The following is a 15191-nucleotide window of genomic DNA, read 5'->3' as shown; positions in this document are numbered from 1 at the left end:
AATATATTTTTTGAAAAATAAATGTCTGTCATATCCTTGATTAATAAAGAAAAACAATACAAACTATTTGTTGAATGACAGACCCCAAAAAAGTCACTTCTATTTCAAAATTTGTAATATTGTTCCTCATTCCAGCTGATATATTTCATCCTTAATTCAGCTTTTTTCTATGAAATTTCAGTTAGAAAAAACCTATTGGTGTCTGATAGGAATCTAGACAATGTTGATGAGTTGATGAAATGCCAGCTGATCTCTACATGCTTTTTCTGTCATGTTGAATGGGATCATGGACCACATTAATCACATATTGTTTTCTCACAAGACATTTTTAGAACATGTCTTGAATCTGGAGACCTTCACAAATGTCTTTACTGAGAGCTGACAATATGGTTTTAGTTCTGGACAAAGAAACAACCACCTGATTTTTGCAGACTCCGATGACTAAGTTGCTCAAGTGGAGTGAAAAATAACACCCACTAGCACTGTTACAGTCAATTTCATCTGAAAGGTTGTGTGTATATATATTTCATAAAAAGTAATATAGCTACAGGAATTGGCAACTTCAATGTAGCTAGAGGAATCCCATTGTCGCAGGGGATGAAAAAGTAATATAGCTAGAGGAATTGGAAACCACCCTCGAAGGTATCTAATGCATCTTCTTTTGTAAGTTAAATCTCCTCATATGCAAAACGCATGTGATCTTATCTTGAACACTCAATCACCTCCGTGCACTTCTTGATATATCCAAGATAAGGCACATTTAAATCCCATGATTAAACACTCATACATCTTACTCAAACTATAGCCATCCATGCCCATGGTGTCTCAGGTCAATGGACCACTCATGCAAAGTAAAACAAATCAACCTGATTGATGCCTAGATATAGTACCATTCAGGGATTTATACACATCAATTTAGTGAACTCTTTTCCTAAAGGGCACCCACTATTTGTCCTTAATGTCTGATAAGCCTAAAAATGTGTGTAAATATGTCATTGATTTGTCGTTTAGACTTATACAATAAAATTTATAAATACCCTTAATCACTAAATATATAATATAGAGCAAGCAAGGGGTCGAACCACAGGGATGCAACAAGCAAGAATTTTTATCCGCTTTTTAATGAATTAATTCAAGGATGAATTAATTTTGCAATTAATAAACCTTAAATATACTTAACAATGTTTTTAATTAATCAAAATCAAGCAAAAACTTAAATTTGATTTTAAATATTTCAGTCAAAAAGCTCAAGATAGAATTATTTCAATTATGAGATCAGATTAATTCGGATTATTAATCTCCCAATTATTATAAAATTTTAAGACAATTTTTATGAATTAAAATTGGAAATTTAATAATCAAGAAAGGGATTTTGAAATTGGAGTTCAAGATGGACGTATTTATGGCTGAAATTTTATATTTAGGGTTTTTATATTTTGAAATAAATTTACAAACAATAAATTTTGAAATATAGAGAGAGAAACTAAACGAATCAACCTAGAGAGAGAAAGTGAAGAATTTGGGGAAAATGTGAAATCCGACCCTAAATTAAAAATCTAAAAATGTAGAATTGTTCCAAATCTATTTAAAACTAAATATTAACAATCAGATCTCGAATCAGACTCAAAATGCAATGCTAATTTCATTCAAAAAAACTTCTAGGGCATGTACATTTCGCCCATGCCTTGGCGTTTTAGAATCGTTCAAGAAGAAGTTCAAAATACAAATCAGAAACTTACAAATTTGAGTGCAGAATCAAGAACTGTCGACTTCCAAAGCAAATCCTGTGTCCTTCCTGGCCAAATGCTTGGGGAGAGATTCAAAAAGTGAATTTTGCCCTTTTCCAGACGTCTATTTAAAAATCCAACGGTCTGGATTATAGAGGGAGAAAAGAGAAACATACCCTCAAAATTTTAGCCCAATCGGACATCTAGATCTCTAGATATCGTCGTTTTACTGCAGATTAATCTAGGCCATTGGATCATTTTATTAGTTAGAATAAAATCGATTTTTCTGATTGGATGCCCCATTCTTTCTCGTTTTCCGCCTTCTCGGATCGCGTTCTGACACATGCTTGTCCGCGTCCGCTGGCCCAATCATTGAAACAAATGATTCTCCATTTTGTGGTTGGGAGGACGCCATGTCGCCTTCGTCAGCGTCCTTTAAATAAGGAAATAAAAAAGAGGTAAGCTTACTTTTTTTTAATGCACGCACACTCGATTACCGCGTGCATTTAATGCACGCGGCGAATAGATGTCGCGTGTTTCTTTTCTCTATTTTAAAACAAAATACGTGTATCGGTTGTCGCGTGTTTCTTTTCTCTATTTTAAAACAAAACACGTGTATCGGTTGTCGCGTGCATTTAATGCATGCAGCTAATCGACTACAGTACTAGGTATCCTCTCGTCTTAATAAATGCATGCGGAGATCGATTCTCCGCATGCATTTATTGCACAAAAAATTTAACTAAAATAAAAATATACCTTTCTTTTCTCGCCGATTGCGCCACGTCGTAAATGCCTCTGAGCTACGGATTGGCTCATTATGGCATCGCGATTGGCGATGCCATAATGAGCCAATAACGCTCATTTTCTCTTTCTCTTAATTATTAAAAGAATAAGCACCACTTATTCGCCCGAATTGCAGGCGAATGATGTGGATGCCATTTAATATATATATATATTAAAAATGCTTTCTAAAATGCCATATAAATAGAATAAGTTTTATTTATATAAGAAAAATCATTTCTTGGCTTATATATTGGTCAGAAAATTATATAAAATATGGAAAAATTCCAGAAAAATTAGGAAAGCCCTTACCAACCTTTAGCCAATTATTTAAGGCCCTGTAAAAAATATTTCTTCAATGAATGAGGTTAAATACTATGTAAAAAATGATAAAATTCATGTTTATATGCAAGTCATTGAAGATAACATGATAACATGATAACATGCAAAATGAAAGTGCAAGTCATTTATATATGATAACATGCAAATATGGTCATTGAAACACATAAATATAATGTAAAATTCATTAATTAATCATGTTAATTTGCAATTTATCGGTGTCTCCACACTAATGGCACGTGAACTTCAAATATAAATATTAAGAATACATGTTCAAATATAAGTGGTCACTATATCGTGATCTCATCATAATTCAGTAATTCATTAAATGAATCCATGGAATTTATTTGATGCCTAGATATAGTACCATTCACGGATTTATACACATCAATTTAGTAAGTCATTACATAACACAAGGATAATGATTTAAACATGTTTATTTTAATGAAATAAAAAAAACAAGGATGATATGTGATTGGTTTGATGGCAATATAATATAAATTAATAATATAATTATCAGACACTATATGACTAGTGAAAATCTCTAGGGATAATTGTTGCAAGAAAAGGGTATGATCACCATTTAATTGTTGATAAAATAATATGTTTCATGGCTTGATTAAACTGTTCGAACCATGCTCGTGGAATTATTTTAATCCTTAGGGTGCTGTATCGATATGGCACACGTGCCCATCTAGGAGATAGTATACAAGATGATGTTTCATTAAAATTCTTCATTTAGATGACCATGTAAAAAAATCATTATTTACATGAAATTTAAACGACTCTAGTTGAAAATAGCAGCCGAGGAAATGAGAATCCTAATGTTATTCATTTACTGATAGAAGCAAACAGTTTCATATAATCAGCCCCATATTCTTGTTTATAGCCTTTAAAAAAATCAAGATTTATAAAATTATAGCTGAACCTCAACAATATATTTAACAAAGTAGACCCAGGTATAACTAATGGGAACATCCAATTTGTGCTTCATTGAATGAGCCCATTTAAAATGATTGAAATCATCATTAGGTATTATGAACCAGAAAAGAACATGGAGCAGTTCAAAAGCACTCGTGGAATTCTTGAAATTAGATAAATCACAGGTGCTGAGTATATTTTAGCCTAGTGGAAGATTGGTAAAAAAATTATCCATCCATGAGACTTATCAAACATTAGGGAAAATATTTTTGACAAAATAAAGGAGGTATGTTAGAGCTTGGCCCAACTATCAATGAAGAAGCTATACTTGGTCTTTCTTATATGATGATGTCTTTGACATTAGAGCTTTCCTTATGGTTGATGTCATGCAAGACACATCACAATGGGAAGACCACAAGTACTGCAATCAATCACATATCCTAGCTAGCCCATGTTTCAAGTCCGAAACCTGTTTACGACGAAATGGTTTCAATCCATCGAATATCAGATTATATGATGACAGTTAAGCTAATATTTAAACAAAGATGATACTAAAAATATTAAGGAACATGTAAAAACAAGGCCAGGAATGACACGGGGTTAAATCTTGATACTAGCAATAATTGCAACAATAGATTTAGTACCATCAGCACACACAACTTTTTTTCTATGGCATAATACTTATCATTTGAAAGCTAATTTTAGAATAGCTATACGATCAGTAGCACCAGGATCTAGAATCCAATAGTGACATTTTGAGGGGATTGGCTAATTATTGAAAAATATAGTTGTTACATGTGTGAACAAGAGAAATGGACCCATCAATCTCAGTAGCCTTTATCTAGTTCAAAATATGATGCAATTCGGTCTTCAGTCTGTCTTCAGTTTGTTGTTTAGTATGTGATCAGCCACATAATTCTCCATTTTAAGCACCCTGTTTCTTAAACAAATGAGTTTATCTGCCCATGCAGGTCATCCATGGATTTTCTAGCACGTCTCTTTTGTATAATGGTGTAGGCAAAAACTATATCATAACTGTTATTTGTTAATGGTCATGAGTCCCTTTGGTTGATGAGTCATTTGCTGTGATTGTCTAAAGTTGGGAGGTCATGCAGTGGATTGTGTAACAGGTTGGGATGTTGTATTGACACCCTTGGAAGGTTTAACTAGACATAAATAATTTTAAAATTTAAGTGTTGCATATCAATCAGAAGGATGATCAAGAAAAGTCTATTCTTTCCAAAATTTGATGATCGTATCATCAAAATTCAATTTATTCTCATGGTTGAACAGCTGTTCTCGGCCATTTTCAAACTTTGGTTGAAGTATTTTCAAGGAATGAGACTCAATTGCAGATAACATATTGTTGATCCGTTTAGTTAGTTGTAGATGGTTGATACAAATAATTTTCTTTCCATAATTTCCATAGTTTGTTAGCATATTGTAATGCAGTATAATTATTTGGAAGTAGGGACATAGACTGATCTCAAGATCAACAATCAGTGATTTTTTCCTCTCTCATAGAATGCTGATATAATCATAATCAGAATATGAGTCACCAATTTGATGCACGATAGAATATAGCAGCCATGTGAAGAGAATATCCTCTTCACAATGCCATTTGGTAAATTTTGAATCGGTGTCTTTAGGAGGATCATTGGTGAAGTGGTACAGTTGACCTCGAGGATGGAGAACATGTTAGACATATTTTCTCCATTGTTAAAGATTGTGTTTAGTGAACAAAATATGTGGATTTTTTTGGGCAAGTGAGTATATGATTTCTCCCCCATATTAGAATATCTATAACATTGGCCTTGGAATACATTTACTATTTGTGATAGGTATTATGTGATCATCAAATAAATCACATTTTTATGTCAACTTTAAGTTAATTAAAATAAAGGTCTATTCACTATTATTCTGGTCTTTTTTCTTATTAGGAATTTCTTGAAAATACGTTCAATGAACAAATTATGATGACATTATAATAAAAAGATCATGATCCTTTCAAGATATAAACTAATTAGTCCTATTTAAGGGATACTCTAGATGGACATTAAAATATCCTAAAATAATAAAAATGTACTGTCTTGCTCATATGATCAGGAAGTTGACCTTGTTGTCATTAGTGTGTGGAAAAAATATTCTATAAAACACCTATTTTCACCTACAAATGTGAAAACATGGGCATTTATAACTTCGTTTTATGACAAATTGATGCATACGATCTTGGAAAAAAATAATTATTAGGACCTTTCTGATAACATCAAATTAGGTCAATAATAAATGCTTTTATACTTTATATTTATCACTTAATTTTAGATTTTAACTTTCAATATTCACTATTTAATGGTAACGAGAGAAAATTTTGATTGATTTTTCTAATATCTATTTTATGTGTTTATTGATTTTTGAGATTAACCCCAGTTCACTTCTTAAGAGTTAAGTGGATTTCTCACATCTACTTGGAGCTTTGTTTTAAAAACAGGATTTAGGTAAATAAAATGATGAATTCAATATGCAAATGGAAGGGAAAAAAGACCAAAGACATGCCCCAGATCATAAAGAGGCCTAATACACAAGAAGTCCATTTTTGAAGCCCAGTTAGGCCCTTTTTAAGAAGGGGTCCATTAAGGCAAGAATTATGGAACTAGCCCAAATTTTGAATTTTAAAAGTCTTATTTAAAATATGGTATGAAGGGAATGTGGATCCATGATGTAAGTATAATAATCATGCCCTCCAACACCCTGGAATTAAACCCAATGGCTGGAGAGTTAGGGCACTTATATTTATCCTCTTCTCCCCTGTCTTTGGGTTCCATCTATGGTTCTACTCCCAACTTGTTGTTGGTACCCTATTGCATCCAATTTAGTAGACTAAAAGAGTTTGGGAGAAAGAGTTCAAGTTTGATCAATATTCTTGGAGAAAGAATACCACTTGACCATTGGAGGATGTGACAATAAGGTTTGTGTGATCTCCAAACTGCTTGATTTGGATCTTCTAAACTTTTATTTTTGTCAATTTTCCAGTGGATGCATCAAAAGCATATTGGAGATCACACAAACCTTATTGTCACATCCTCCAATTTAGGTCAATTTTCCAGTGGATACATCAAAAGCTGTAAAACACATAAAATCATTCTAATAAACTTATTACTTTAGCAAAAGTTACCGCACTTTTTTGCCCCAATCTACCTCCAGACGATGCACCACCATGGCAAATTGTGCATCGGCCAGGGCAACCATCCACACATTTCAGTGTGGGAGGGACAACCAAATGTGTCTAGTCCTATTTAAATTACTTTTATAATCTAAAAATCCTTAAAAATCAAAATAAATGAACAGAACTTACTAAAAGTAAAATAAACATTGATGCCATTTATTTTAAATTTTTTTCACTATTTTCCCTTCATTTTATTGATTTATTAAATACAATATAAATTACATGATAATAATATTATAAAATATTTTTAACTGCAGTTTACTATCTCATTACTTACTCCTTGTGGATTTCGTCCTCACTTACCCTGCACTAAGTATGAAAAATTATATAAAAAATTTATGATAAATCAGAGCCTCAAAATGTAAATTTTAACCCAATGTATGGTTTATTACTTTCCTTAGGTGATCTGTAAGGAGTAAGAACAAAGAAGTACTGATGAGGTTGAACTTAACGTGAACTTGTTTCACTAAATTTTTTATGTTCATGAATGTCAAACTTAAGTTGAAGTATGTACAAGATAAGGTTTTTTTCAATTTTTAAGGGGCCAACATCAAGAGAAAAAATGGAATATGTCCAAAGAAAGTTTCATGCACTAGGCTGGTCTCTGTCTGATCATGTCATTATGTGATCTGTTATCTTTGTCATGCTATTTTATAATATTATTCATTAGCTCTAATTTATCAAAAGAGTATATTGTCTGATTTAAGTAAAAAAATTATATACAATGTGAATTCTATACATTTTCCTTAAATCCTCATTAATATTTATTAAGGTGGAAAGTTTATGAGTTTTTTATCTCTTTTTTCTTAATGTGTTATTTGTTGAGCTGTGGCTGTTTCATCTCTTTCACATTCATCCTTGCCACATGATCAGAAAATCCCATAAATGGTAACTGATTATAAATGGAAAAAATCATTTAAATCATCTTAAACTAATGATATAAACTAATGCTCATAATTTTATTGGTAAAACTAAAAATAAAATAAAAAAATTCACAAAGTAATTAATATTGCAGTTAATTTTTGTTTACTAAATGAGACTAAAAAAGCTACTGCATTGACTATTGAAATCTCTCTCTTTGCATTCAATGAATCCTCAATAAGTTACTTTGGATATATGAATATTTTCTTATTGCATTATATGTGTACCTCAATTTCATTAGTTATATTTTATTCTTTGCCATTGTGGTGTTTATGTTTGGGTGCCAATAATTCTTATCTTTTCATAACTATTCTTAATAATTGTCACAATTTGTGTCAGAAAAAATAATCATCTCCACTAGAGAAGTCTATTTCTGTTCTCCAATATTATGATTTTGTACTTTTTTCGGTAAGTAAGGTGTATCAGGGATTCAGATAACATGATTCATTTATTGATTGGTGATCGTAAGTTTCAATTGATGCACTAAATCCATTTCCAATACCAATGGAAATGGTCACCTGAAAATTCTCACATTTCTTGCAGGTCTAAAACATATGTTCACCAGAAACCTGTCTTTTTGGATTCAATGAATCCTCAAAAAACTATAAATGTTCTCTCTGATTTAGTTCAAAACTATTTGTTGCCTTGTATGCGTTGAATGTCAAATGTAAGAAGTACACTTTTATGCTGTTATGTTTATGTTAACGCTTGAAAAATTACAATCCCCAACCTGTGGACATTCATAAAACTCCATGGGTGTGTGCATTAACTCCATGGGTTATTATGTTTGAAAAATTACGGAGCAATGAACTTTAGCATGAGAGAGATCATGCCTTGGAATCCATTCCAGAGGAACCAACATGCCTCCTTTGTTAAAAGTAATGATTCTTTAAAGTTGTGTCTATCAATTATACATTTTTCCAATTTCATAATAAGGTCAGATGTATAAGGCCAATGCAATGCCAATTTTTTTGGTTTTAATTTCTAAATGGAACTTCATTTGATCAGCCAAAACACAAAATTAGATTCTTGGGGCTTGGAATTGACTCTCATCATTTTGGGTTATTAGGGTTTGTCATAAAATTATTTTTGAGCACCAAACTTCAGCCTGAGAGAGATCATTCTCTTGGAATCCATTCCAGAAGAACTAATAGGCATCCTTTGTTACAAGTAATGATTCTTTAAATTGAGTCTGTCAATTACCCCTCGTTCCAATTTCATAATGAAGTCAGATGAGCAAGACAGGTGCAATGTGCCATTTTTTACGGTTTTAATTTCTAAACTAAACTTCAGCTGATAAGCCAAAACACAAAATTAGTATCTTGGGCCTTAAAATTTTTATGCAGGGGCTTTGAGCCTTAAATTTTTTTGCCTTCAGTCTATTTTATACACTGTCTTCACAGTTTCAGGCCTTCTGGGACTTGTTACTGGTTTCCTTCATCTGCCAGGGGACCATGCACGTTAATGACCATGAATAGACCTCAAGCCAAATCAATACCATTAATTGCTTCCACGAAAATACCCAATTCCATCCATGAAAGATCACAATCTATTTTTCATGGGCAAAAAATGAAAATAAAGAACAAAATTCACCCAAAACCATTACTTCCGAAAACCAGGAACTTTTTAAAATTCGAAGATTGATAACCGCTGTAAACAGACTCTCAGAAATTACTATAATTAATTGCTTCCACGTAAATACCCAATTCCATCCATGAAAAATCACAATCTACTTTTCAGGGGCAAAAAATGAAAAAAAAAACAAAACTCACTCAAAAACCATTACTTCCGAAAACCAGGATATTTTAAATTCGAAGATAGATAACCGCTGTAAACACTCGCAGAAAACTCACTAGAGATACGTCGCGCTACGCAGGGGAGCCGTGCGCGGCGCCGAGAAAATACTACTATTTCAGCCCTCTTTCGTTCTTCCCTGTTCTTCTTCTTCCTCTTCCTTCGCGACAGTCGAATTCCGATGAGCAGTAGCAGCAGCAGCGATGGCGGGGCCGCCGGGCTGGCGCCGGGCTTCAGATTCCACCCGACGGACGAGGAATTGGTCGGATACTACCTGAAGAGGAAGGTATTGGGTCGGCCCTTCCGCGTGGACGCCATTTCCGAGATCGATCTCTACAAGATCGAGCCATGGGATCTCCCGAGCAAGTCTCGGATCCGAAGCCGCGACGCCGAATGGTACTTCTTCTGCGCGCTGGACCGGAAATACGCGAATCGATCGCGCACCAACCGCGCCACCTCCGCCGGCTATTGGAAGACCACCGGCAAGGACCGCCCCGTCGTGCGGTCCTCCGGGCCGCCTATCGGCATGAAGAAAACCCTCGTCTTTCACCTCGGCCGCGCCCCCTCCGGCCAGCGCACCAATTGGGTCATGCACGAGTACCGCCTCCTCGATCCCCAGGTCCTCCTTTCACCCCCTCCTCTTTTTCCCCCAATTTCTCCTATTCTCGAAACCCTAATTTCCCCCAATTGGGTTCTTCAGGATGGGTTCGTGGTCTGCCGGATATTCCAGAAGAGGGGCCCCGGCCCTCAGAACGGCGCCCAGTACGGCGCGCCGTTGGAGGACGTCGAGTGGGACGACCGCGAGAAGCCAATTGTGAAGCAAGAATTCGACGACGGCGATCTGGTGAGGTTTCCTAATCCAAAATTGGCCCCGGATCGGATGAATTTTGCCCTAATTCTTGTGGCCCTCGTCTTTGAGCAGATCGCTGAGCAGGAGGAGGTAGATCAGAAGCCTATTCAGTTGCTGGGTCTGGAGGAACCCGATGATCTGTGGAGTAGTAACCCTGTTCTTAGAGACGGATGCCTTGAATTGGACGACTCTGGGGAGATTACTCATAATTTTGAGGGTTTGCACCAAGTGGATGAATATCTTGCGGATGATAATGATGGTGGTGACGAGGGAAGTCAGTTCAAGGGGCTCTCTGTTGCTGGGGAGGCAGCTGATGATGGGTTGGTTTATTTTGATGCAACCAGTCAGTATCATGATGATGATCATCATCATGATTTGCCATCTACGGAGATGAATTGCTTCCTCGACCCATCTGTGGGAGCTGAGAATGGAGCTGATCTTATGGATGAGATAATGGCGTACTTTGATGCCACAGAGAATTTGCAGCCGTCCGATCTTGAGGCCGGCAATGGGCCTTCACCATCTTCTTCTAATTATTCCTGCCCGCATGCCGCGGTAAGTTTATTTGAAGATTTGTTGCTCGTTGTACTGAAAGATCGAACGTTGTTTCCGAAATTCTCAATTATTTTCTGTTTTAGATGAATGCATCACCACGGTCCTCGGCAGATGAGGCTGGTTGCAGTAGTGCCGAGAAGAAATCAGATTCTAATGTCGGAGATTTCCACGGTGGATCAGGTACTTTTCTCATGCTGCTTAGACTTTTGCCACAATTTCTCATTCTACTTCTGTAGAAAAAATTCTTCTTCATCATAGAGGTTGTTTGGAATCGATTATAGAATGTCCCATAGGTATGTCATATTTTCATACTTATTGCAGACCATCTAACTATGACAGTGACCTCAGACTCCTCTTAATCCTTAAAATTTCAATTGATGAACTTATGACTGTGACCTCAACCATCCTATGAATTTTTGTTTAGTTTAGATGTCATAATCTATGTTTTCCCTATTTTCCTACCGTCTTCTATTCTGGGTTTCCATGTCACCAGTTCATCATACCTTTCTCAGTTCCCTATCAGTTGCTGAGTGCGTATACACCTGTTTCTTGAGTTCCAATAAGCCTCAGTTACTTTTATTCCCTATTTTTTGGGGGCTTACATAAGATAACTATTATTTTATGCGTTAATATATCTATGGGAGCTTAAGTGTTGTGGAAAGATCATCTCTTTAACACTTGCTGGAGTAAAACTTTTGTGCTAGTAATCAGGCTTGGCTCTTGAGTCATACTAGGGTTTCCTATTCAGCAGGGTCTATGATTATGTACCTGTCTTAAACAACTCATGGATGATGAAACGAAAGCTCCTGCAATAGCCTTAGGAAAATAGATCTGAAGTGAGGCAGGGAATTTAATGATACTTCATTAAGATTTGCATGACATTTCTTTTACTTATTAATTTGAACCGTTAACCTAAACTTTGTTCCACTTACTGAATGCAAACTAGTTTTATCTCTTTAAGTAGGGAGAATACTCCACTTAGAATGTAGGCACGTGATATAGTAGTGCTAACGAATGTAGGATGTGTTTCGTTATGAGATGCTTTACCTTGGTTGATTAAATGGGTCGTGAAATTATCAACTTACTGTTCTCTACCTTTTATGATTAAAAAAAGATAATTGTAATATTATCCTATTGCCTAAGAGCATCTTAGGCTCATTAGCCCATTTAGCGTCTTCTCGTCATTTGGTTGTGAAGTTAGTTTCCCCCTTAGTCTTTAAATTCATTTGTAGTGTTGGGTCTTTATCTCTCTATTTGGCAATGTTCATCCCGCCCTCTTCTAGGCAACACCCTTTTCTCATAACAGCAACCAGATCTTCAGTGGGTTGCCTCTTGTGTTCATCCTTATCCCATTCCAGATTGATTCCTCTATCCCTATCTCGTTATTCCTTTATCTTTGCCAATATTTAGAAACAATTATTTAGATCAAACTTTGGGTTTCTATCATAATGACAAAAATATCATTATATAATGAAAAAAAATGCTCTAACCTCGTTTAAAATGGCGATGCAGATCTGCAACCCAGCGGCAGCTGGGAGAAGGCACTGTCCAAGCACCTCTTCAACATGTTGGATGCCATCTCTCCGCCACCTTCGTTTGGCGAAGGTCAGCCTATAAAAGGATCTCAAGCAATTAGACAACACTCTGCCGCTCGAGCTTCGAGCTCGATTCGGATCACCGCAGGGATCATCCAGATACATGGTTCTTCAATTCTGCCCGGCGGCGAAAAAGACTGGTCTTTGCAGAAGAAAGTCAGCGTCAGCTTCATGTTCACTTACAATGAAGCCAGCGATGTGGTGCTTTCTGAAAGTATGCAGAAGAGAGCTGGAGGATTTCTTTTGAGGAATTATTTCCATTTACTCTTCCTCTCTGTGTTGTTTCTAAGCGCCAGCTTAAAGATTGGTCTCCACATCTACACGGGTAAGCTATAGCTGCTGACTGACTTATCAGTCCTGCTTGGGGGGGGACTTTAGCTCGAAGTCTACAGACGAGATTCAACTAGAGAATGTGGTTCAGTCATAAGATGGATGGGTTGTGCAACTAACAAAACACTGCGTTCTTCTTATGTTACTTTCCTTATATTGAAAAACTCTAGATGGATGACAATTGTTTCTGAATACACAGTCACAAAAGTATACTGTCTGATGAATGGTCAAAGATACTGGTGTGATGGGCTTTTCTTGCTATGTGCTTCAGAATAATTGTTATATTTATAAGTTTTGTATCTTAATTGAGTATTTCTTTGTTTAGTAAATACTTAAAAGTTGTCAAAAAAGATTTAAACCATCCCAAATTTGTTACCTTAACCGGCAAATACGGGTGAATTGCCCAACCCTGATTAGCACATCGTAGTTGAATGAAACATTGTATATATTTATGTATGTTAAAAAATATATTATCAATATATTTATGATGTGTGTATATTAAAAAAATATAGTATGAAAATTGTATTTATTTATTAGCATCATATTTTAATTTAATTTTATTGTTTATTAAATTCATCAAAGCCATGAAATCTATATTTAAGATACTTCTAATTTAATACATTAGTAGGCACATACGGTTTGATTGCCAAAGCCTATTTGGTACTTCATTATTAATTAATGATATACATTGAGTATATAAATATATTCAATTACATTGAAATTTTATATAATTATGCTCTATTGTATAAGGCAAATTTTTAATTCAGAAGTCTCATATAACTATTTTTTATTTATTAAAATTCTATTGGTCACCACCCCTAACTCCAACTTCCATGGTTCTTTTATTAATTATGCTACTTGAGTTTGTAAGCACAACCATATCTTTCAATTGCCTTAATAAATTTGGGCCAATGTTGTTAGGCTAAATTAGATCTGATTATGGGGAATCCATGGATATTATGGGGCCTTTAAGCAATTTACACTTCTAAGTTATGTTTAAGTTTATTCAAATAAAATATTTATTCATTATTATTCCTGCATGACGTTTATAATAATGTCCATGAATTCATACAATGAATTAGTGAATTGCGATCAGATAATGATACAGTGATCACTGATCTTCAAAACATGCATGCCAAATATTCAATTCAAAAAGATACTTGAGAAGGAACTTCAACTATCCACAAAGAATAATGCTATGTGATTCAACTTATATGTTAAGTGTGGCTAATCATGTGGCTATTAGTGTGGCGACACTAATGATAGATGGTGGATGATATGTAGGGAAATATTTCACCAAAATGATTCATGTTTATCCCCAAGTGGTATTATACATTTAACATCAGTCAGGCTGATTTATGTCATGTTCATATAAGTGGTCTACTGACTTGAGACACCAAGTATATCTTATGCATGAATGGTTGTGTGTTTTACTAAGATAAGTGAGCCTCTAATCATGTGATTCAAACATGTATTAGCTTGGATATAACAAGTAGCAAAAAAGTATCATTGTGTGGTTAAGAGGGGATAAGGGCTTTGCATCAATACTAAATGAATGATGGATTAGTGTTTGACAGTTAACCATACTTGAGTCATTCGGTAGAATCGCGTTGAGACATTGATAAACCCAAAATATGTCATGTAATTATACACATTTTAAGGTCATTTTGGGATGATTTCATGTGTATTTTATCCAATTTTATAAGATTTTGTATCACATGCACTAAATAGAGCAAATATAAAATAATGCATTTTTAATGTCATTTTCATGCATGTTCTACAAATCTAAATATTTCCACGTGAAAATATGTTCAAGAAATTTTAATTTTTAATGCTCTATCTAGTACTTCAGTTTATGTTTTTGGCAGAGAATAAGTCTAATTAAAAGAATGAATTATTGAAGGGAGAGAGAAAAAAAATGATAAAGGAAAGTGAATAAAAAAAGATGATTTGATGGGCAGGCTAAGGAGCCGGCCAGGCACATAAAGCCCAAGCCAGCCACAGGCCAGCGAGCGCAGAGCTCAAGCTATCCACAGTCGGCCAGGGGCCGCGTCCGGCAGAGGCACATGCTGGCGCCCCGTGCAAAGGTCCAGAGATAAGTTCATGTCGCGCACTAAGAGAGGTAAAGCATTTGATTTCAGTTATTTAGAAATCCA

The 15191-nt window shown here is 35.1% G+C and overlaps 1 protein-coding gene across 1 annotated transcript; it reads left to right on the top strand.

The window, feature by feature from the left end:
• The first annotated feature begins 9840 nt into the window (after positions 1-9840).
• On the top strand, positions 9841-13252 carry LOC144700123 (uncharacterized). The gene is made up of 5 exons (XM_078571528.1): positions 9841-10324; positions 10406-10549; positions 10628-11110; positions 11194-11290; positions 12623-13252. Exons 1-5 carry the CDS (start codon positions 9887-9889, stop codon positions 13039-13041), a joined length of 1581 nt encoding a protein of 526 aa, XP_078427654.1. The 5' UTR covers positions 9841-9886; the 3' UTR covers positions 13042-13252.
• The last annotated feature ends 1939 nt before the right edge of the window (positions 13253-15191 follow it).

Source organism: Wolffia australiana, chromosome 2, assembly GCF_029677425.1.
Source record: "Wolffia australiana isolate 7733 chromosome 2, ASM2967742v1".
Classification (NCBI taxonomy): domain Eukaryota; kingdom Viridiplantae; phylum Streptophyta; class Magnoliopsida; order Alismatales; family Araceae; genus Wolffia; species Wolffia australiana.
Note: the sequence above shows the minus strand (reverse complement) of the source record. Positions and strands in the feature narration are given on the sequence as shown.